Source organism: Mobula birostris, chromosome 6 (genome assembly GCF_030028105.1).
Source record: "Mobula birostris isolate sMobBir1 chromosome 6, sMobBir1.hap1, whole genome shotgun sequence".
NCBI classification, from domain to species: domain Eukaryota; kingdom Metazoa; phylum Chordata; class Chondrichthyes; order Myliobatiformes; family Myliobatidae; genus Mobula; species Mobula birostris.
In genome coordinates this window covers 3,995,748-4,017,985 of record NC_092375.1, presented here as the reverse complement: position 1 = coordinate 4,017,985, position 22,238 = coordinate 3,995,748, and the positions used below count along the sequence as shown (strand labels likewise).

General features: G+C 47.1%; 1 protein-coding gene across 2 annotated transcripts in view; it reads right to left on the bottom strand.

Moving 5' to 3' along the window:
- LOC140198789 (cell adhesion molecule 2-like) overlaps positions 1-22,238 on the bottom strand; it is a 172,779-nt gene that overhangs the window by 81,446 nt on the left and 69,095 nt on the right. For both annotated transcript variants that reach the window (XM_072259819.1, XM_072259820.1), the window contains exon 3: positions 7,339-7,509. In XM_072259819.1, coding sequence (XP_072115920.1) covers positions 7,339-7,509 — 171 coding nt within the window. The remainder of the gene's footprint in view (positions 1-7,338; positions 7,510-22,238) is intronic.

Here is a 22,238-nt window from a genome sequence, read left to right as displayed (position 1 = left end):
GATCCATGGTTTAAATTTAACTGTGTGTGTGTGTGTGTGTGTGTGTGTGTGTGTGTGTGACTGTGTGTGTGTGAGAGAGAGAGAGAGACCCATTCCCCAGTCAGGCTGTGTGTGTGTGTTGGTCCTGTACCCCAATGGCATGGTCTGGGAAGGTAGTGGAATATTTGAACAGGACGACTGGTTGCACTGAGTGGAGGAACGCCGAGTGTGTATCGGGGATTACAGTGTGGATATCTGCTCAGGGACTGGTGAAATACTGCTGAAATCCCAGTGTAATGGGAACCCTTGCTGATTCTATCAGCTCAGGGACTGGGGATCTCAATACAATGGGAGCTATTTCAGCTCAAGAAGGGGCTTAATGAGTGGATTAACTAGAGGATAATTAGGTATGAATTAAAGTATGGATTCTATGGATGGGTTGCTGAGAAATGAAGAGAGAGACAGGGATCGATAGGAATGGAATTGGAGGAGAGGTGACTGTAATGGGATTGGATGTTAACGTACATAGAAACATAGAAACCATTCGGCCCTTCTAGCCTGCACCGCCATTTATTATGATCATGGCTGATCATCTAACTCAGAACACCGCCCCAGCCTTCCCTCCATACCCCCTGACCCCCGTAGCCACAAGGGCCATATCTAACTCCCTCTTAAAAATAGCCAATGAACTGGCCTCAACTGTTTCCTGTGGCAGAGAATTCCACAGATTCACCACTCTCTGTGTGAAGAAGTTTTTCCTAATCTCGGTCCTAAAAGGCTTCCCCTCTATCCTCAAACTGTGACCCCTCGTTCTGGACTTCCCAAACATCAGGAGCAATCTTCCTGCATCTAGCCTGTCCAATCCCTTTAGGATCTTATACGTTTCAATCAGATCCCCCCTCAATCTTCTAAATTCCAACGAGTACAAGCCCAGTTCATCCATTCTTTCTTCATATGAAAGTCCTGCCATCCCAGGAATCAATCTGGTGAACCTTCTCTGCACTCCCTCTATGGCAAGGATGTCTTTCCTCAGATTAGGGGACCAAAACTGCACACAATACTCCAGGTGTGGTCTCACCAAGGCCTTATACAACTGCAGTAGTACCTCCCTGCTCCTGTACTCAAATCCTCTCGCTATAAATGCCAGCATACCATTCGCCTTTTTCACCGCCTGCTGTACCTGCATGCCCACTTTCAATGACTGGTGTATAATGACACCCAGGTCTCGTTGCACCTCCCCTTTTCCTAATCGGCCACCATTCAGATAATAATCTGTTTTCCTATTTTTGCCACCAAAGTGGATAACTTCACATTTATCCACATTAAATTGCATCTGCCATGAATTTGCCCACTCACCCAACCTATCCAAGTCACCCTGCATCCTCTTAGCATCCTCCTCACAGCTAACACTGCCACCCAGCTTCGTGTCATCCGCAAACTTGGAGATGCTGCATTTAATTCCCTCATCCAAGTCATTAATATATATTGTAAACAACTGGGGTCCCAGCACTGAGCCTTGCGGTACCCCACTAGTCACCGCCTGCCATTCTGAAAAGGTCCCGTTTATTCCCACTCTTTGCTTCCTGTCTGCTAACCAACTCTCCACCCACACCAATACCTTACCCCCAATACTGTGTGCTTTAAGTTTGCACACTAATCTCCTGTGTGGGACCTTGTCAAAAGCCTTCTGAAAATCCAAATATACCACATCCACTGGTTCTCCCCTATCCACTCTACTAGTTACATCCTCAAAAAATTCTATGAGATTCGTCAGACATGATTTTCCTTTCACAAATCCATGCTGACTTTGTCCGATCATTTCACCGCTTTCCAAATGTGCTGTTATCACATCCTTGATAACTGACTCTAGTAGTTTCCCCACCACCGACGTTAGGCTAACCGGTCTATAATTCCCCGGTTTCCCTCTCCCTCCTTTTTTAAAAAGTGGAGTTACATTAGCCACCCTCCAATCCTCAGGAACTAGTCCAGAATCTAACGAGTTTTGAAAAATTATCACTAATGCATCCACTATTTCTTGGGCTACTTCCTTAAGCACCCTGGGATGCAGACCATCTGGCCCTGGGGATTTATCTGCCTTCAATCCCTTCAATTTACCTAACACCACTTCCCTACTAACATGTATTTTGCTCAGTTCCTCCATCTCACTGGACCCTCTGTCCCCTACTATTTCTGGAAGATTATTTATGTCCTCCTTAGTGAAGACAGAACCAAAGTAATTATTCAATTGGTCTGCCATGTCCTTGCTCCCCATAATCAATTCACCTGTTTCTGTACAAACAGCTTAAGGTGACCTCACGGTCAGAGGTGGAATCAACAGCGATGGCTACGTGGATCTGAGCACTCTGGGCAGAGGGACCATTAACAGGGTACAGACTAGATGGGATCACAGAAGGCATAGCACAGGTGGTAGTGGAGAGGGACAGGGAGGGGCAGGGAAGGTCAGGATGAATGGTGAGAAGGGACAGGTACAGCGGGAGGGTCATGAGGTTCACTGAGACTTTGGAAGGGCAGGAGGCATGTCGGGACAGAAGAAGGGAGAGGAGGGAGCGAGAGGGAGGGATGGTGAGTGGGGTCAGGTCCTGAGGAAGGGTCAGGAGGGTCACAGAGACTTCAGAAGGGCAGGAAGCACATCCGCACAGAAGGGCAGAGAGGAGACAGGAGGTTCTAAGGTTTGAAGATGTGAGAGGACACAGGGAGGGAGATCAGCTCGTGGTGCCAAACCATTGTCTCAACAGAAGATCTGACCTCCTGCGTCAGACGCCACTGGGGTCCTGGGCCACCTTTATGCACAGTTCCTTCAGGAGTTCCTGATGAGCTCACTGGAATGTCAGTGATGCTGTGAGGGTTTCATAAACCTGGTCTACACTGCCACGAGATGAGGAGATTGAGGGGAAGAGGGTGGGGGAGTGGTTGTTCCCTGGCGAGGATGAGTCTAAGCAGGTACTTTCTCAGCTCTGGGGGATCATAATCCAAAGGGAATTCCTTCCTACAGGGTCCACGGAATTCTGCAATGCTCTCTGAGAAAGGACACTGGGAGTCGACTGAATTGTCTGAGGCGCAGTTTTTCTCCTCTTGGTGCTGGTTAAGGTGGAGGGTGGAAGGGGATAAATGGCATATTCCTACTGCCCTCCTTACACAAAGGGACAAATCAGCTCTCATCCAGACTTCTGGCTGTGGCTAATAAATAAAATGAACTTGACTTCACAATCTACCTCATTGTGACCTTGCACCTTGTTGTCTGCCTGCAGTGCACTCTCTCTGTAACCGTTACACTTCATTCTGTATTCTGTTACTGTTCTACCTCAATGCACCGTGTAACGGCCTGGTCTGTATGAACAGTATGTAAGACTGTTTTTCATTGTGTCTCACTACATGCAACAATCCACATCATATGATGTGGATGATCATGGTCTCATCACTGTGATTGTTCTTGCCAAATTTTTCTACAGAAGTGATTTGTCATTGCCATCTGGGCAGTGTCTTTACAAGACGGGTGACTCCAGCCATTATCAATACTCTTCAGAGATTGTCTGCCTGGCGTCAGTGGTCACATAACCAGGACTTGTGATCTTCCCTGGCTGCTCACACGACCGCCCACCCCTGTTCCCACTGGGAGGGTGGGGAGGGAGGCTAAGCAGGTACTACACCTTGCCCAAGGGAGATCTGCAGGCAGGCAGAGGAAGGGAGTGTTTATGACAATAAACCAATTTATCGATGTCCCAATGCCCCCCAGTCGGCCTCCATCTGCCCCGTCCACTGGAGCTGCCTCATCCTCTACATTTTTATCCCCTCCTGCTGAACTACTACTCAGCTTTCCAACTCCTGGACAGATTAGTTTAAATCCTCCAAAACAGTGTGTAGAGATATTAGTCCCCTTCCATTTCAGGGCAACATGCCCTTGTTTCTCGCAGGTTGGCGGCGCTCATTTAAGAGGAGAGCTTCGCGGGTGTTCGGTGTCATTCCGGCGGCCCAATCAGCGGTGGGAGCAGCACAGAGAGGAGTAAATAAAAGTGCAGAACAGACAAGCGGAGTGGCCATTGTTGGGAATGGGCTCGTGGTGAGAGTGGGAGTGTCAGGCTTTGGCTCAGGAGAGGCTTCTACTCTGGGTAGGTTGTCCAGGTAAGTTTCTGTTAAGCTTCCCTTTTTTCTTACTGTGTCGGGGTACTTAGTGTAGTTTAAATGGTTGTTGTGTGTTCTTCATGCCGGATGCTGGAGTCCTGGAGTCCAGAGTCTCCCAGGGAACATCTGTGCGAAGTGCATCCGGCTGCAGCTCCTTGAAGACTGTGTCAGGGATCTGGAGCAGCAGCTGGATGATCTTCAGCTTGTACAGGAGAGCGAGGAGATCATCGATCCGAGTTACAGGGAAGGAGTCACCCCGAAGTTGCAGGAGGCGAGTAGCTGGGTGAGTGTCAGGTGAAATGGAAATGTGAACAGGCAGTTAGCACAGAGCTCCAATCTGCACCTTGTAAGGCATGAAAATGCCCAACGCAGGCCTCTCATGGTCTGAGTCGACGTTCCCCCCGCCATGCTGATTCCTCTCAATAATAAGTATACAGTTGTGGGGGATATGCTTCCACGGAGACTGGGTTACTGGCACTGAGCATGGTCCGTGATGCAGAAGGGAAGGAGGGAGAAGAAGGGAGCAGTTCTGACAGGGGACTCAATAGTCAGGGGAACAGACAGGAGATTCTGTGGACGTGAACCGGACGCCCGGATGGTATGTTGCCTCCCAGGAACCAGAGTCAGGGATGGCCCGGATCGCGTCCATGGCACTTTGGAGGGGGAGGAGAGCAGTCAGATGTTTTGGTCATATTGGTATCAATGACACAGGAAGGAAAAGCAACGATGTCCCAAAAAGAGAATTTAGAGAGCTTGGCAGAAAGCTGAGAAGCAGGACCCACCAGGTAGTAATTTCTGGATTGATGCCTGTGCCACACACTAGTGAGGGTAGAAACAGGATGATCTGGCAGATAAATGTGTGGCTGAGAAGTTGGTGCAGGGGCAGGGCTTCAGGTTCTTGGATCATTCGGATTTCTTCTGGGGGAAAGTGACTGGTTGCACCTAAATCCGAGGGGGGGGCTAATATTCTCACGGCAGGTTCGTTAGAGCTGTTGGGGAGCATTTAAACTGGGGGGGGGGGTGGGAACCAGAGTGAAGGGGCTTCAGATAGGGCATATGGTAAAAAAGTAAAGATAGTGTGCAGTCAGACTGTCAGGAAGGGCAGGCAGGTGACCGGACAAAGTTGCAGCCAGCAGGGTGAGTACCAGTGCAGTAGGAATGCAGAATCAAAAAGGGTAGCAAATATAGCATTCAAAATGCACAGAGTATAAGAAATAAGGTGGATGATCTTTTACAGATTATTGGGTATGATGTTGGAGAGGAGAGTGGGGGGCATTACTGGAAGTTTGAGAAATCGATGTTTCTTGCCATCAGGTTAGAGGCTGCCCAGATGGAATACAAGGTGTTGCTCCTCCAACCTGAGTGTGGCCTCGTTGCAACAGTAGAGGAGGCCATGGATAGACATGTTGGAATGGGAATGGGAAATGAAATTAAAATGGGTGGCCACTGGGAGATCCAAGTAAACAACACCCACTGACTTCCCTTCGTCTATTCGGCCTGTTCTGTCTTCAAAGAATCTGAACAGATTAGTCAGGCAAGATTTTCCCTTCACAAAACCATGCTGACTTTGGCTTATTTTATCACGTCCCTACAAGTACTCCAAAACTACAGCTTTTAACAATAGACTCCAACATTTTCCCAATCACTGAAAGCAGGTTAACTGGCCTATAATTTCCTTTCATCTGCCTCCCTGCCTTCTTAAAGAGTGGAGTGCCATTTGTAATTTTCCAGTCTTCTAGAACCATTCCAGAAACTAGAGATTCTTGAAAGATCATTACTAATATTCCCACAATCTTTTCAGCCACCTCTTTCAGAGCCCTGGGGTGTACACCGTCTGGTCCAGGTGACTTATCTACTGTCAGATCTTTCAACTTCCCAAATACCTTCTTTTAGTAATAGTAACTACACTCACTTCTGCACCCTGACACACTCAAATGTCTGGCATCCTGGTAGTGTCTTTCACAGTGAAGATTGATGCAAAATACTTATTAACCATTTCTACCTCTCCAGCATCATTTTCCAGTGGTCCAATATCCACTCTCACCTCTCTTTTACATTTTATATATCTGAAAAGACTTTTGGTGTCCTCTTTGATATTATTGGCTAGCTTACCTTCATATTTCATCTTTTCTCTCCTTATGGCTTTTTAGCCTTCTGTTGGTTTTTAAAAGCTCCCCAATCCTCTAACTTCCCACTAATTTTTGGTCTATTATATGCTCTCTGTTTTGCTTTTCTGCTGTTTTTGACTTCTCTTGTCAGTCATGGTTCTTCATCTTTGGAATGTATCTACCCTGTGCCTTTTGAATTGCCCCCAGAAACTCCAGCCATTGTTGTTCTGCCATCATCCCTGCTAGTGACCCCTTCCAATCAACTTTGGCCAGCTCCTCTCATGCCTCTGTAATTCCCTTTACTCCACTCTAATAATGATACATTTGACTTTACCTTCTTCCTGTCATGGTCTAGAGGTTCAGTTGTTTTTTTCAGACCAAACATCAGAATGGGAAAGAAATGAGATCTAAGTGACTTTAAACTGTGGAATGATTGTTGGTGCCAGTTTGGGTGGTTTAAGTATCTCAGAAACTGCTGATCTCCTGGGATTTTCACGCACAAAGTGGAGCTTACAGAGAATAGTGTGAGAAACAAAAAACACCCAGTGAGCGACAGTTCTGTGGGTGAAAACATCTTGTTAATGAGACAGATCAGAGGAGAATGGTTCAAGCTGACAGGAAGATAAGAGTAACTCAGACAGCCACACGTTACAACAGTGGTGTGCAGGAGAGCACCCCTGAATGCACAACCTGTCGAGCCTTGAGGTGGATGGGCTACAACAGCAGAAGATCACAAACATACACTCAGTGGCCACTTTACTGGGTAGCGGGGTACTGAATAAACTAGTCACTGTGTGTATATGAAACGGTAGCATAGTGGTTAGTGCAACACTGTTACAGCTCGAGCGTCAGAGTTCAAGTTCAATTCCAGAGCCGTCTGTAAGGAGTTTTTATGGGTTTCCTCTCACAGTCCAAAGCTGTATGGGTTAGTATTGTAAGTTGTCCCACGATTAGGCTAGATTAAATAGGTGGGTTGCTGGGGTGGTGTAGCTTCTTGTCTCTCTAAATGACTATAATAAAGCCAATCTTTCTTTCCCTCTTGGAGAGACATTGGATACACAGGCTGGAGGCAGTGTGTGTTGCTGAGACAGAGGAAGATGATTGCACTTACACTGAATGTTCAGAATTTGTGTGGCCACCTGTGGCGATGATCTGAGTGATTCGTGGTCCACACTGCACCTCACGGCCACACCATCATCATCTCGATTCACCGGAAGCCTCAGGGTGCTACGGACAGTGAACGTCTTCCCCTTGGAATCGGGCTCTTTCGTAGAGGGCACATCTGGAAGAGAAGGGTCAGACAATCAGTCGCAGCTCTTCTCCCAGAAGAAGATTAACACATAGAAATGATGGCTGACAACAACTTCAAAGTCAAAGTACTATGTAATTAATTCATTCAGTAATCAATGATCTTTTTGTTCTTTCCTTTTAAATTTGCAGTTTGTTGTCTTTCGCACTCTGGTTGTTTGTCTGTCCTGTTGGGTGTTAGGTCTTTCATTGTTTCCATTGAGTTTCTTGTATTTACTGTGAATGCCCACAAGAAAATGAATCCCAGGACTGTATATGGTGACATACAGGCACTTTGATAATATACTTATTTTGAACTTTGAAAGTACGTATATGCCGTCATATATTACCCTGAAACTCATTTTCTTGCAGGCATTTACAGGAAATAAAGACATACAATAGAGAAAAAAGATCTAGTGCTTTTTCGGCGTATATGACGAATAAACTTTTCTTGGGCTTCCAGCTGGGTAAAGGCATCAATTTTAACCAATGTTTTGATTACAAACTCTGCCACCTTCATCAGGGAAGATGCCTGGGCATGTATAGTCCGGTGGTATTTATACCTCCATTGTCCATCCCTCCTGATTGGTTAGACCTCATCCAAACTGGTTTCTGCTGTCCCACCTTGTTTACAATCAAATTCCAGTTCTTATTTAGGATGACAGAAACCTTTGTCTTTGTTAAGTTCTTTTCCTCTAGTTTTATTTCAACAGTTTCCTTCACCAGGCAGTCCCTAAAGCCATTGGCATAGCACAGTAATTCTGTGCTGTTGAAGTCAATCTGATGCCCGTTGCGAATGTAATGTTCTGCTACCGCCGATTTCTCCAGGTCCCAAACGGCGACACCTCCTGTGCTCCTTGGTGTGAGTTTCCACTGTGTGTCCTGCCTGGCTGATAAATGCTGCTCCGTATTCACAGGGAATCCTGTAAACACCAGTCATCCTGAGTCCCAGACCTGCGTTTACAGATTCCCTGTGAATGCAGAGCAGCGTAGACTGGCCAGGCAGGACACACGATGGAAACTCACACCAAGGAGCACAGGAGCTGCATCCATCTGGGCCACCTGGAGAAATCAGCATTCACAACGGGCATAGGATTGACTTCGACAGCACAGAATTATTGTGACACACCAATGGCTTTTGGGACTGCCTGGTGAAGGAAGCCATTGAAATAAAACCAGAGGAAAAGAATTTTCACAAAGACCAAGATCTCACTCTAAGTAAGAACTGGAATTTGATTGTAAACAAGGTAGGACAGCAGAAACCTGATTGGACGAGGACTAACCAATCATGAGGGATGGATGACAGGGGTATAAATACCACCAGACTAGACAAGCTGAGATATCACCCCTGATGAAGATGGTAGGGTTTGTCATTAAAACATTGGTTACAATCGATGCCAGTACCCGGCTGGAAGCCCCAGAGGAGTTTATTTGACATGCAATAGAATTTATGAAAATCTATGCATCAATAAAGACTGATAAACAGCCAATGTGTAAAAGAAAGCCAACTGTCAAAATAAAAATAAATAACACTGCAAACATGAGTTTCAGGGTCCTTGAAGGTGAGTTTGTAGGTAGTGGAATCTGTCCAGAGTTATGGTGAGTGAAGCTATCCACGCTGGTCCAGGAGTCTGATGGTTGAAGGGTAGTAACTGTCCCTGAACCTCCAAAAAAGTAGTACATACCACCCAGTCCATCACAGGTAAAGCTCCCACCCCCACCGTTGAACACATTGACACAGATTCAGAACGCTGTCACAGTTAAGCAGCATCCATCATCAGAGATCCCGACCGCCCAGGCCATGCTCTTATCTTGCTGTTGCCATTGGAAGAAGGTGCAGGAGCCTCAGGACCCACATCACCAGGTTCAGGAATGGTTATTGCCCCTCAATCATCAGGCTATTAAAGTAGAGGGGTAACTTCACTCAATTTCACTCACCTCATCACTGAACTGTTCCCACAGCCAATGGACTCACTTTCAAGGACATTTCACCTCATGTTCTCGATATCTATTGCTTATTTAGAGTCATGGTCATAAAGTACTACAGATGGTGCGGGATCTAAGACTCCTGTACCTCCTTCCCGGTGGAGGCAGTGAGAAGAGAGCATAACTGGAAAGTGGGGTCCCTGATGCTGGACATTGATGCACTTTCCTGCAATACTGCTCCTTGTAGATGTGAGCGATGGTGGGGAGGGCTTTACCTGTGGCTGCATCCACCACTAGTGTACAACCGCGTTTCTCAGTTGTACAATGAACTTCTGCCACATCAAGTGTGGAAGGCAAACACTACTCCTGAGATACAAAGCATGGCAGCAAAGTTCTTGTAAACTCTGCTGAGAGGCACACAGGCCAGACATGGAATAAAATTATACAGGAGTCCAGTAAAGCCAGGGTTTAGCACAGGTTAGATACAGAGCGAAGCTCCCTCTACACTGTCCCATCACACACTCCCAGGGCAGGGACGGTTAGATACAGAGTGAAGCTCCCTCTACACTGTCCCATCGCACTCTCCCAGGACAGGGACAGTTAGATACAGAGCGAAGCTCCCTCTACACTGTCCCATCACACACTCCCAGGGCAGGGACGGTTAGATACAGAGCGAAGCTCCCTCTACACTGTCCCATCACACACTCCCAGGGCAGGGACGGTTAGATACAGAGCGAAGCTCCCTCTACACTTTCCCATCACACACTCCCAGGGCAGGGACGGTTAGATACAGAGCGAAGCTCCCTCTACACTGTCCCATCGCACTCTCCCAGGACAGGGACAGTTAGATACAGAGCGAAGCTCCCTCTACACTGTCCCATCACACACTCCCAGGGCAGGGACAGTTAGATACAGAGTGAAACTCCCTCTAGACTGTCCCATCGCACACTCCCGGGGCAGGGACGGTTAGATACAGAGCTAAGCTCCCTCTACACTGTCCCATCACACACTCCCAGGGCAGGGACAGTTAGATACAGCGTGAAGCTCCCTCTACACTGTCCCATCACACACTCCCAGGGCAGGGACAGTTAGATACAGAGTGAAGCTCCCTCTACACTGTCCCATCACACACTCCCAGGGCAGGGACAGTTAGATACAGAGTGAAGCTCCCTCTACACTGTCCCATCACACACTCCCAGGGCAGGGACAGTTAGATACAGAGTGAAGCTCCCTCTACACTGTCCCATCACACACTCCCAGGGCAGGGACAGTTAGATACAGAGTGAAGCTCCCTCTACACCGTCCCATCACACACTCCCAGGGCAGGGACAGTTAGATACAGAGTGAAGCTCCCTCTACACTGTCCATCACACACTCCCAGGACAGGGACAGTTAGATACAGAGTGAAGCTCCCTCTACACTGTTCCATCACACACTCCCAGGGCTGGTGGGCTATCTTTCCACCTGGAGGTGAGGGAGGTCCCCAATGGAAGTCCCTTCATGATGGGGTTCTTCCCATGCACCTTGGGGATCTTGGCTGGAGGGCGCTGCACAGAGCGGTACCCTGCAATAAGTTCTTTAGTTTGTACACAGATCTCCCACCCACATGTCACTTCTGCAAACTGGAGGAGACTGTGTACCACATGTACATGGAGTGTGTGAGGCTGCAGCCCCTTTTTGCATATCTACATGGGCTGCTTCTCACCTTTTGGTTGCATTTTAGCCCCACCCTATTTATATACGGTCATCCAATAAGGAGGGGGGCATGGAGGGATGAGGATGTCCTTGTTAACTTGCTCCTGGGGCTGGCGAAAACTGCCATCCATGACTCCTGGAAAAGGGTGACAGGAGGATCTCCCTGGGCGGACTGACTGGCTATGTTTAGGGGGTATGTTCGTGCCCGGGTGAATATTGAAAAGGAACACGCGCAGTCACGGCGACCGTAGAGGTGTTCTGGGATCGTTGGGCTCCGCGGGGTGTAATTGCCATCATTGATGGAGATGTGAGTATTTTGGTTTAACGTGATTGTCTGTTTGTGGTGAGGTAATTGTGTTAGTCACTGTTTTTGTACATATTGTATAGCACCAATATTTGTAATAAAGAATTTTGTTTAAAAAAAAGGGCAGGGACAGTTAGATACAGAGTGAAGCTCCCTCTACACTGTCCCATCATACACTCCCAGGGTAGGGACAGTTAGATACAAAGTGAAGTTCCCTCTACACTATCCTATCAGACACCCCAGGGCATCTTTGCACTAACGTCTTGTTTTGCACAGACTTTCTTCACTTTCTTGTATAAATTATAGTTGCCAACACAGGCAGAATGCTGGAGGAGATCAGCAGCTATGGAGGAGAATAAAGAATTGATGTTTCAGGCTGAGATCCGTTATCAGGACTGGAAAGGAAAGGGGTTATCACTCCTCTTGGCTCCCCTCTCAGCCCATCACCTTCCCCTACTCCTTCCCTTTGATCTATTGGTTGTTAATGCAAGCAACACATTACATTGCAACGTACACGTGAAAATAAACTTCAGTCTTGTATCTTGCAAACAACAGGAATTCTGCAGATGCCGGAAATTCAAGCAACACATCAAAGTTGCTGGTGAACACAGCAGGCCAGGCAGCATCTCTAGGAAGAAGTACAGTCAACGTTTCAGGCCGAGACCCTTTGTCAGGACTTGGTCCACTCTTCTTTCCTATCAGATTTCTTCACCACTTCCACCTATCACTTCCCAGTTTCTGACTTCGCCCCCCACCCCCCTCAGCCACCCACCTTCACTCTCACCTGGTCGCATCCATCACTTGCCATTTTGTCCACCTTCCCTCTCCCCACCTTTTCATTTCGGTGTCTTCCCTCTTCCTTTCCAGATCTGATGAAGGGTCTCAGCCCGAAGCTGTTTATTCCTCTCCATAGATGCTGCCCGATCTGCTGTATTCCTCCAGCATTTTATGCATTTTACCCTGGATTTAAGACCATAAGACCATAAGGTATAGTAGCAGACACAGGGCATTCGGCCCATCGAGTCTGTCCTGCCATTCAATCATGGGCTGATCCAATTCTTCCAGTCATCCCCACCCCCTGCCTTCTCCCCATACCCTTTGATACCCTGGCTAATCAAGAACCTATCTATCTCTGTCTTAAATGCACCCAGTGACTTGGCCTCCACAGCCACTCGTGGCCACAAATTCCACAGATTTACCACCCTCTGATTAAAGTAATTTCTCCGCATCTCTGTTCTAAATGGATGTTCTTCAATCCTGAAGTCGTGTCCTCTTGTCCTGGACTGCGCTACCTGGGAAATAACTTTCCCATATCTAATCTGTTCGGCCTTTTAACAATCAGAATGCACTTTTTCAACTCCAGAGAGAGTACAGTGCAGGTAGACAAGTAAAGTGCAAGGGTCACAGCGAGGTGAAGAGTTCACCTTTAATATTCTGTTCAAGAGATTGAGATCAAATGAGTTTTGGTTATCTAAAGTACATCGAAACACACAGTGAACTGAATCAGTTTGTGTCAACAACCAACACAGTCCAAGGATACGCTGGGGGCAGCCCGCAAGAGTCACTGTGTTCCCGGTGCCAACATAGCATGTCCGTAACTCACCAACCTTCACCCATGCGTATTCTTTGGAACGTGGGAAGAAACCGGGTCGCCCGGTGCAAGCCCACGCCATCACAGGGAGAACCTACAAACTCTTTACAGACAGCACTGGGAATTGAACCCTAGTCACCGATTGCTGGTGCTGCCCGGTGACTGCTGCTGGTATGATGTGAGCCCTACAAAGGCGATATTGAAGCTAGCCTGGCAGTCTGCTCTTTCTGCCTGTCGGGGGGAGAGGAGAGAATGTGGGTGTGGGTGGGGTCTGTGATCACGCTGGCTGTTTCACCGAGGCAGGGTCCATGGAGGGGAGGCTGCCCTGTTCATTTGTCCGGTTGCTTGCCAAACCGATGGGATCAGGTAACTAATGAGGCTGGCAGCAGAGTCTTAACTTGTTTGGATAATATTTGCAGAAATTGGGTGTTACAGCGAATTAAAGACCCAGCCAACTGAAAAATCACTTAATTATAAACATTATGCATACGATGTGCAGATAATGATGGAGTACTGGTTTATGAGAGATTCCGGGAATGATGCACAGGCTGTTAAAATCAAACCCTTTCTATCTGCTATAAAGCTCTTCTGAAATTGTCCTTGACATGCGCACGCAAGGGAGGAGAGAGAGAGAGAGAGAGAGAGTGTGTGAGGGAGAGAGAGAGAGATAGAGAGAAAGAGTGTGATGGAGAACTGGGGAGAGAGAAAGGAGAGAGTGTGACAGAGTGGAGAGAAAGAGCAAAGGAGAGAGTATGTGATAGGGACAGAGGAGAGAGAGAAAGGAGAGAGTGTGTGATAGAGAGAGAGGAGAGAGAGAGAAAGGAGAGAGTGTGTGATAGAGAGAGGAGAGAGTGTGTGGTAGAGAGAGAGAGGAGAGAGTGTGTGATTGGGAGAGAGAGAAAGGAGAGAGTGTGTGATAGGGAGAGGAGAGAGAGAGGAGAGAGTGTGTGATAGAGAGAGGAGAGAGAGAAAGGAGAGAGTGTGTGATAGAGAGAGGAGAGAGAGGAGAGAGTGTGATAGAGAGAGAGGAGAGAGAGAGGAGAGAGTGTGTGATAGAGAGAGGAGAGAGTGTGTGATAGAGAGAGAGGAGAGAGAGAGGAGAGAGTGTGTGATAGAGAGAGAGGAGAGAGTGTGTGATTGGGAGAGAGGAGAGAGAGAAAGGAGAGAGTGTGTGATAGGGAGAGGAGAGAGAGAGGAGAGAGTGTGTGATAGAGAGAGGAGAGAGAGGACAGAGTGTGTGATAGGGAGAGAGGAAAGAGAGAGGAGAGAGTGTGTGATAGAGAGAGGAGAGAGTGTGTGATAGGGAGAGGAGAGAGAGAGGACAGAGTGTGTGATAGGGAGAGAGGAAAGAGAGAGGAGAGAGTGTGTGATAGAGAGAGGAGAGAGTGTGTGATAGGGAGAGAGGAGAGGGAGAGAGGAGAGAGTGTGTGATAGGGAGAGAGGAGAGAGAGAGTAGAGAATGTGTGATAGAGAGAGGAGAGAGTGTGTGATAGAGAGAGAGGACAGAGAGCAGAGAGTGTGTGATAGGGAGAGAGGAAAGAGAATGAAGAGAGTGTCTGATAGAGAGAGGAGAGAGTGTGTGATAGAGAGAGGAGAGAGAGAGAGCAGAGAGTGTGTGATAGGGAGAGAGAGAGGAGAGAGTGTGTGATTTTGAGAGGAAAGAGAGAAAGGAGGGATTGTGTGATAGAGAGAGGAGAGAGAGAAAGGAGAGAGTGTGTGATAGAGAGAGGAGAAAGAGAGGAGAGAATGTGTGATAGAGAGAGGAGAGAGAGAGAGCAGAGAGTGTGTGATAGCGAGAGAGGAGAGAGAGAAAGGAGAGAGTGTGTGATAGAGAGAGGAGAGAGTGTGTGATAGAGAGAGGAGAGAGAGGAGAGAGTGTGATAGAGAGAGAGGAGAGAGAGAGGAGAGAGTGTGTGATAGAGAGAGAGGAGAGAGAGAGGAGAGAGTGTGTGATAGAGAGAGGAGAGAGTGTGATAGAGAGAGAGGAGAGAGAGGAGAGAGAGAGAGTGTGTGATAGCGAGAGAGGAGAGAGAGAAAGGAGAGAGTGTGTGATAGAGAGAGGAGAGAGTGTGATTGAGAGAGAGGAGAGAGAGAGTAGAGAGTGTGTGATAGAGAGAGGAGAGAGTGTGTGATAGAGAGAGGAGAGAGTGTGTGATAGGGAGAGAGGACAGAGAGAAAGGAGAGAATGTGTGATAGAGAGAGGAGAGAGAGGAGAGGGTGTGATAGAGAGAGAGGAGAGAGTGTGTGATAGAGAGAGGAGAGAGAGGAGAGAGTGTGATAGAGAGAGAGGAGAGAGAGAGGAGAGAGTGTGTGATAGAGAGAGGAGAGAGTGTGTGATAGGGAGAGAGGAGAGGGAGAGAGGAGAGAGTGTGTGATAGGGAGAGGAGAGAGAGAGGAGAGAGTGTGTGATAGAGAGAGGAGAGAGTGTGTGATAGGGAGAGAGGAGAGAGAGAGGAGAGAGTGTGTGTTAGGGAGAGAGGAGAGAGTGTGTGTTAGGGAGAGAGGAGAGAATAGGAATGCTATGACTTGTATAATGGAGGATCTGGAATGATATTAACATTCAGACAGCTCTTGCTAATTCTCCCAACATTAACCATATCCACGACAGGGCAAATATAGTGAAGAAGCACAAATTGTCAAAGTATTTCAAACACCACTAGATGAAAGTGAGGCGTGTGTAGTGACCTTGCACAATCATTACGCTGCTTCAATCCCCTTGTAATTATCCAACCGCTGATGTCCGTGAGTCAGAATCCGCTTTAAAATCACCGGCATGCAGTACGTCGTGAAAGAAATGTGTTGTTTTGTGGCAGTTGTACACTGCAATAAAGCTTTAAAAACTATCAATTTCAATAAGAAATATATATATATAATTGCATTATATATATAATGCAATTAATTTAATTAAGTAGCAAATGAAATAAAAAGAGAACAAACGGCGGTCAGGTATCATTTATGGATTCCTTGTCCATTCAGAAATCGGATTGATAATGAACATGGAACAGAGTAGCACAGTACAGACCCTTCAGCCCACAATGTTGTGCCGACCTTTACGTCTACTCCAAGATCAACCTAACATAACACTCCATTTGTCTTTCATCCATCTGTCCGTCTAAAAGTGTCTTAAATGCCGTGAATGTATCTGCCTCTACCACCACCCCTGGCAAGGGTGTTCCACACACCCACCACTCTCTGTGTGAAAAAGCAACTTTGACATCCCCCCTGTACTTACCCTGGATCACCTCAAAGGGACGCCCACTGATAGTGGCCGCTGCTGCCCTGGGAGAAAGGCGCTGGATGAGGTAGATAGTGTACAATGAACACAGAATGCTCCAGCACGGGAAAGCCCGTCAGCGCTGCTGATCTTTCAAGCTACTCTGAGATCAATATAACTCCCCTCCTACAGAGACCTCGATGCATATACTCACACCACATTTGGAATACTGTGTACAGGAAGGATGTCGAGGCTTCGGAAAGGGTGTGGAACAGGTTCACCGGGATGTCGCTAGATTAGAGGATATCAAAGTGCAAAGTTCAAAGTAAGTTTTGTTAACAAAGTACATATATGTCACCGTGTACTACCCTGAGGCGTGTTTTCTTGCGGGCATACTCAGCAAATCCAACAGCAGGCGTGGAATCAATGAATTGTAAGGAGTAATGAGTTGTAAGGAGAGACTGGACAAACGGGGGTTGATCTCGAGCGTTGGAGGCAGAGGTTTTTTAAATGATAATAAGCACAGAGTCAGAATCTATTTCCAAGGGTAGAGGTATGAGAAACTAGAGGGTGTGGGCTTAAAGGGTGAGGCAGTAGATTTAATTGGGATCTGAGGGGTAAAAGTTTTACATGGAGAGTCAATCAGGACATAGGAGAGGGACAAGGCCATTCAGCCCTTTGAGTCTGTTCTGCCATTTCATCATGGCTGATTTAGTTTTCCTCTCCACCCTAATTAACTAATTGAAGTACACCATGGAATAGGCCTTTCCAGCCCTTCAAGCCACACCAGCCAACAACCTCTGATCTAGTCCTAGCCTAATTACAGGATGATTTACAATGACCAGTTAACGTACTGACTGGCAGGATTTTGGACAGCTGGGAGAAACCAGAGCATCTGGAGGAAACTCACGTGGACAGGGGAGAACGTACAGCAGTGGGAATCGGACCTGTGCAAACTGCTGCACTACCCTGCCATTCTCCTGCCTTCCGCCGCTCACCTTTGATGCCCTGATATTGTTTTACAAGCACAGTTCAGTAAGGGTCTTCCTGGCCCAGTGAGTCTATGCTGCGCCTGCCAGAGGAATCAGATGTGATCACTACGTTCAGACAGTGTAGAGAGGGATTTGGACCTAATGTGGGCAAATGGGATTAGAGTCAGTGGCTACGAAGAATGGACACGATGAGCCAAGGGTCTGTTGCTCGTCATCCCACTGTTACTGAGAGTTGTCCCCCTACACCCCCCAAACCTCACCCACAACCCCTGACAGGGTGCCCATTTCCCCCTACCACCCTGAATGAGATTTGGGCAGGAGTGGTGTCATAAGGCCATAAGGCATACAGGCAGAATTAGGCCATTCAGCCCATCGAGTCTGCTCCACCATTCCATAATGTCTGATTTATTATCTCTCTCAACCCCATTCCCCTGCCTTCTCCCCTTAACCTTTGATTTCCTGACCAACCAAGAACCTATCAACCTCAGCTTTAAATATCCCCAATGACTTGGCCTCTACAGCCACCCGTGGCAAAGAATTCCACAGATTCACCACCTTCTGGCTAAAAAAATTCTTTCTCATCTCTATTCTAAATGGACATCCCTCTATTCTGAGGCTGTGCCCTCTGGTCGTAGAGCGACACTATTAGAAACATCCTTTCCACTTCCACTCTGTCTAGGCCTTTCAATATTCAATAGGTTTTAATGAAATTCACCCTCAGTCTTCTAAGCTCCAGCGAGTACAGGCCCAGAGCCATCAAGCACTACTCATACATCAACCCCTTCATTCCTGGAATCATTCTCACGAACCTCTTCCAGACCCTCTCCAATGAGAGCACATCTTTTCTTCGATAAGGGGCCCAAAACTGCAAGTGTGGTCTGACCAATGCCTATTAACCCTCAGCATTACATTCTTGCTTTTATATTCTTGTCCTCTCAAAATGAATGCTAACATTGCATTTGCCTTCCTCACCACTGACTCAACGGGCAGGTTAACTTTAGGGAATCCTGCACTAGGACTCCCGAGCCTCTTTGCAGCTCTGATTTTTCAATTCTCTTCCCATTTAGAAGAGTAATGACCATACACATACCTACACAATATTCCATCAGCTACTTCTGTCCCATGCTCCCAATCTGCCCAGGACCTTCTGAAAACTCTTTGCTTCCTCAACACTACCTGCCCCTCCATCTAGCTTCATATTTTCCACAAAATTAACCAGAAAATCATCACATCTGTCAAACAAATCATTGACATATATTGTCAAAAGATGTGGTCCCAACACCGACCCCTACAGAATACCGGCAGCTAACCAGAAAAAGCTCCTTTTCTTCCCGCTCTTTGCCTCCAGCCAATCAGCCAATCTTCTATCTATGCTAATATCTTTCCTGTAATACCATGGGCTCGTAACTTGTAAAGCAGCCTCACGTGTGGCACTTTGTCAAAGGCCTTCTGAAAATCCAAGTAAACAATATCCACTGATTCTCCTTTGTGTATCTTTCCTGCTGTTGCGTTGGATCTAGAGTAACAGTGATTTCGTTCTCCTTTACACTTGCTGAACGTGGAATCTTGGGGATTGCATGCATGTCCATAAAGTGATGCTAGGCACAGGAGTGTCTCCACATGAGGTGACTCTGACAGGAGATTATAAAGTGGTGGTGGTTAGGGGTGCGGAGGGGTGGATTAGTCACTGTTTTTGAGTCTGGTGGTCCCAGCCTGGATGCTACATAGCCTCCTCCCTGATGCGTTCAGTTGCACTTCTCACTGCCTCAGTAAAACGGCCAGGATAATCAAAGACCCCCATCCGTCCCGGACATCCCCTCTTCTGCCCTCACCCATTAGCCTGAACACATGTTTCACCAGGCTCAGAGACAGCTTTGCTCCCACGGTTAAAAGGCCCATCAACAGTTCCCTAATACGATAAGGTTGACCTCAGTATTATCCCTAATATGATAAAGTTTCTCGTCATGGCCTGCACCTTACTGTACGGGCACTGCACTTTCTGTCTAACTGTTACACTTTATTCTGCATTCTGTTGTTGTTTTGCCTTGTTCTCCCTCAATGCACTGATCTGTATGAAGAGTATGAAGGCCAGGTTTTACACTATCTTGGTACGTATGATGGCGGTGTGATGGCAACAGTAAAAAGAAGTTTCAAAGTTCAAAGTAAATTTATTATCGAAGTACACATACGTCACCGTATCCTACCCTGAGACTCATTTTCTTGCGGGCATACTCATGAAATCTATAATGGAATAATAACTATAACAGAATCAATGAAGACCGCACCAACTTGGGCGTTCAACCACTGTGCAAGAGCCAACAAACTGTGCAAATACAAGAATAAATAAATAATAATAATAAATAGATAGACGGTATGGTGAAGAGGGTGTTTAGCACACTGGCCTCCATTAGTCGGGACACTGCGTATAGGAGCGGGGACATTATGGTGCCGTTGTGTAAGTTGTTGACAAAGCCACACTTGGAGAACTTCTGATCATCCTGCTACAGGAAACATGTGGTTAGACTGGAAGGTGCAGAAAAGATTTACAAAGTTGCCGTCAGGACTGGGGCTCCTGAGTTGCAGGGAGAGGTTGGTCAGGCTAGGTTTCTATTCCACAGAGCGTAGGAGAATGACAGTGATCTTGTAGAAGTGTTTACAATGATGAGAGATCTGGTCCCGGTGCAGGTCAATGGGAGTAGGCAGTTGAAACGATTAGCATGGAGGAGATGGGCTGAAGGGCCTATTTCAGTGCTGTACCTTTCTCGGACTCTATGGCTCTATGACAAGCAAGGTAGATGGTAATAGTTTTTTCCCTCAGGGGTAGGAGAGTCATAAACTAGGGTGATAGATTTTAGGTTTGATGGGAAAGATTTAAAAGGGACTCGAGGGGCAACATTTTTCACAGCAGGTGGTAAGCATTTGGAACGAGCTGCCAAAGGAAGTGATGGTCCAATCACTAACAAAACTGCAGATGCTGAAATCCAAGCACACTCACAAAATGCTGGAGGAACTCAGCAGGTCAGGCAGCATCTATGGAAAAAAGTACAGTCGACATTTCGGGCCAAAGTCCTTCGGCAGGACTGGAGAAAAAAAAGATGAGTAGATTTAAAAGGTGGCAGGAGGGGAGAGAGAAACACTAGGTGATAGGTGAAACCTGGAGGGGAGCGATGAAGTAAAGAGCTGGGAAGTTGATTGGTGAAAGAGACAGAAGGCCATGGAAGAAAGAAAAAGGGGGAGGAGCACTAGAGAGAGGCAATGGACGGGCAAGTAGGTACGGTGAGAGAGGGAAACGGGGATGACAATGGTGAACAGGGTGTGGTGGTGGGGGCATTACCAGAACCTTGAGAAATCGATGTTCATGCCATCAGGCCGGAGGCTACCCAGACGGAATATAAGGTGTTGTTCCTCCAACTCAAGTGTGGCCTCATCACGACAGTGGAGGAGGCCGTGGATGGACATATCGGAATGAGAATGGGAAGTGGAATTAAAAGGTGTGGCCACTGGGAGATCCCACTTGTTCTGGCAGATGGAGCGCAGGTGCTTGGCGAAGCCGTCTCCCAATCTGCATCGGGTCTCACCGATATAAAGGAGAACACACCGAGGATACAATCAATAACCCCAACAGACTCACAGGTAAAGTGTCATCTCACCTGGAAGGACAGTTTGGGGCTCTGAATGGTAGTGAGGGAGGAGGTGTAGGAGCAGGTGTAACACTTGCTCCGGTTGCAAGGGTAAGTACCAGGAGGGAGATCAGTGGGGAGGGACAAATGAACAAGGGAGTCACGTAGGGAGCAATCCCTGTGGAAAACAGGAAGTGGGTGAGGGGTGAAGATGTGATGTGCTTGGTGGTGGGATCCCGTTGGAGGTGGTGGAAGTTTTGGAGAATTACGTGCTGGATGTAGAGGCTGGTGGTTGTGTTCAGTGATTCAGAGAATTATGTGTATTCAGAGTATTCGGAGGAAGAAGTGAGGCAGGTACAATAGTATCATTTAAGGAGAAGAGCTTGGAAAGATCGCAGGAGATTGAGATTAAATGGGTGGGCAATTTGGGTGACATGGAGCGGTTGGGCCAAAGGGCCAGTGTTCATGCTGTATTGCTTTATGATTTGGTAACATTTTCCCTACAGGGTATTGACCACAAGTGCATACCATGCTGGGATCAACCATAAATGCATACTGTGTTGGAATTGACCACAAATGCAACCATATTGGGATCAAACACAAATGCAGCCATGTTGGGATCGACCACAAATGCATACTGTGTTTTAGCTGTAGCCTAACTTTCAAGGATAACTACTTATTTATCGCTGCCTTATTGCTAACATTTGAGATAATCATAAAAAAGGCAATTGGAATAGAATTAAAAACGCAGATAATCTTCCAGTTTGCTGGGGGGGATTTGATGTCAAAGTGTGCTCTTTAAAGGATTACTACATGAGCAGTGTGTGAACGGTATGCTTCTGTGGATACGGCTCTCTGAGGACTCTCCTTCACAGCTGTCACTGGCGTATCAGAAGCACAATTGGCTTCTTATTGTCATACTCCAGTGAAAAGTTTGTCTTGCATACTGTTTATACAGATCAAATCGTTACACGGTGCACTGAGGCAGAGAGGGTAAAACAACAGCAGAATCAAGTGTTACAGCGACAGAGAAAGTGTAGAGCAGCCAGGTGAAGTGCACGATCAGCACACGCTATCTTGTGAGGCCAACAGTCCGTCTTATTGTACAAGAGCTCTGTTCAAGATCTTGATGACAGTGGGGAGAAGCTGTCCTTGAGCCTGGTGGTCTGTGCTTTCAGGATTTTATATCTTCTGCTTGGTGGGAGGGGATAGAAGAGAGAATATCCTGTCTGGCAGGGATCTTTGATCATGTGCGCTGCTTTACTGAGGCAGCGAGAAGTATAGACAGAAACTTAAAAAAGGCAGATGGATTTTATCTCAGACAGGTGTGAGGTTTTGCACTTTGGTAGGACCAAGCAGGGTAGGCCTTACACAGTGAACGA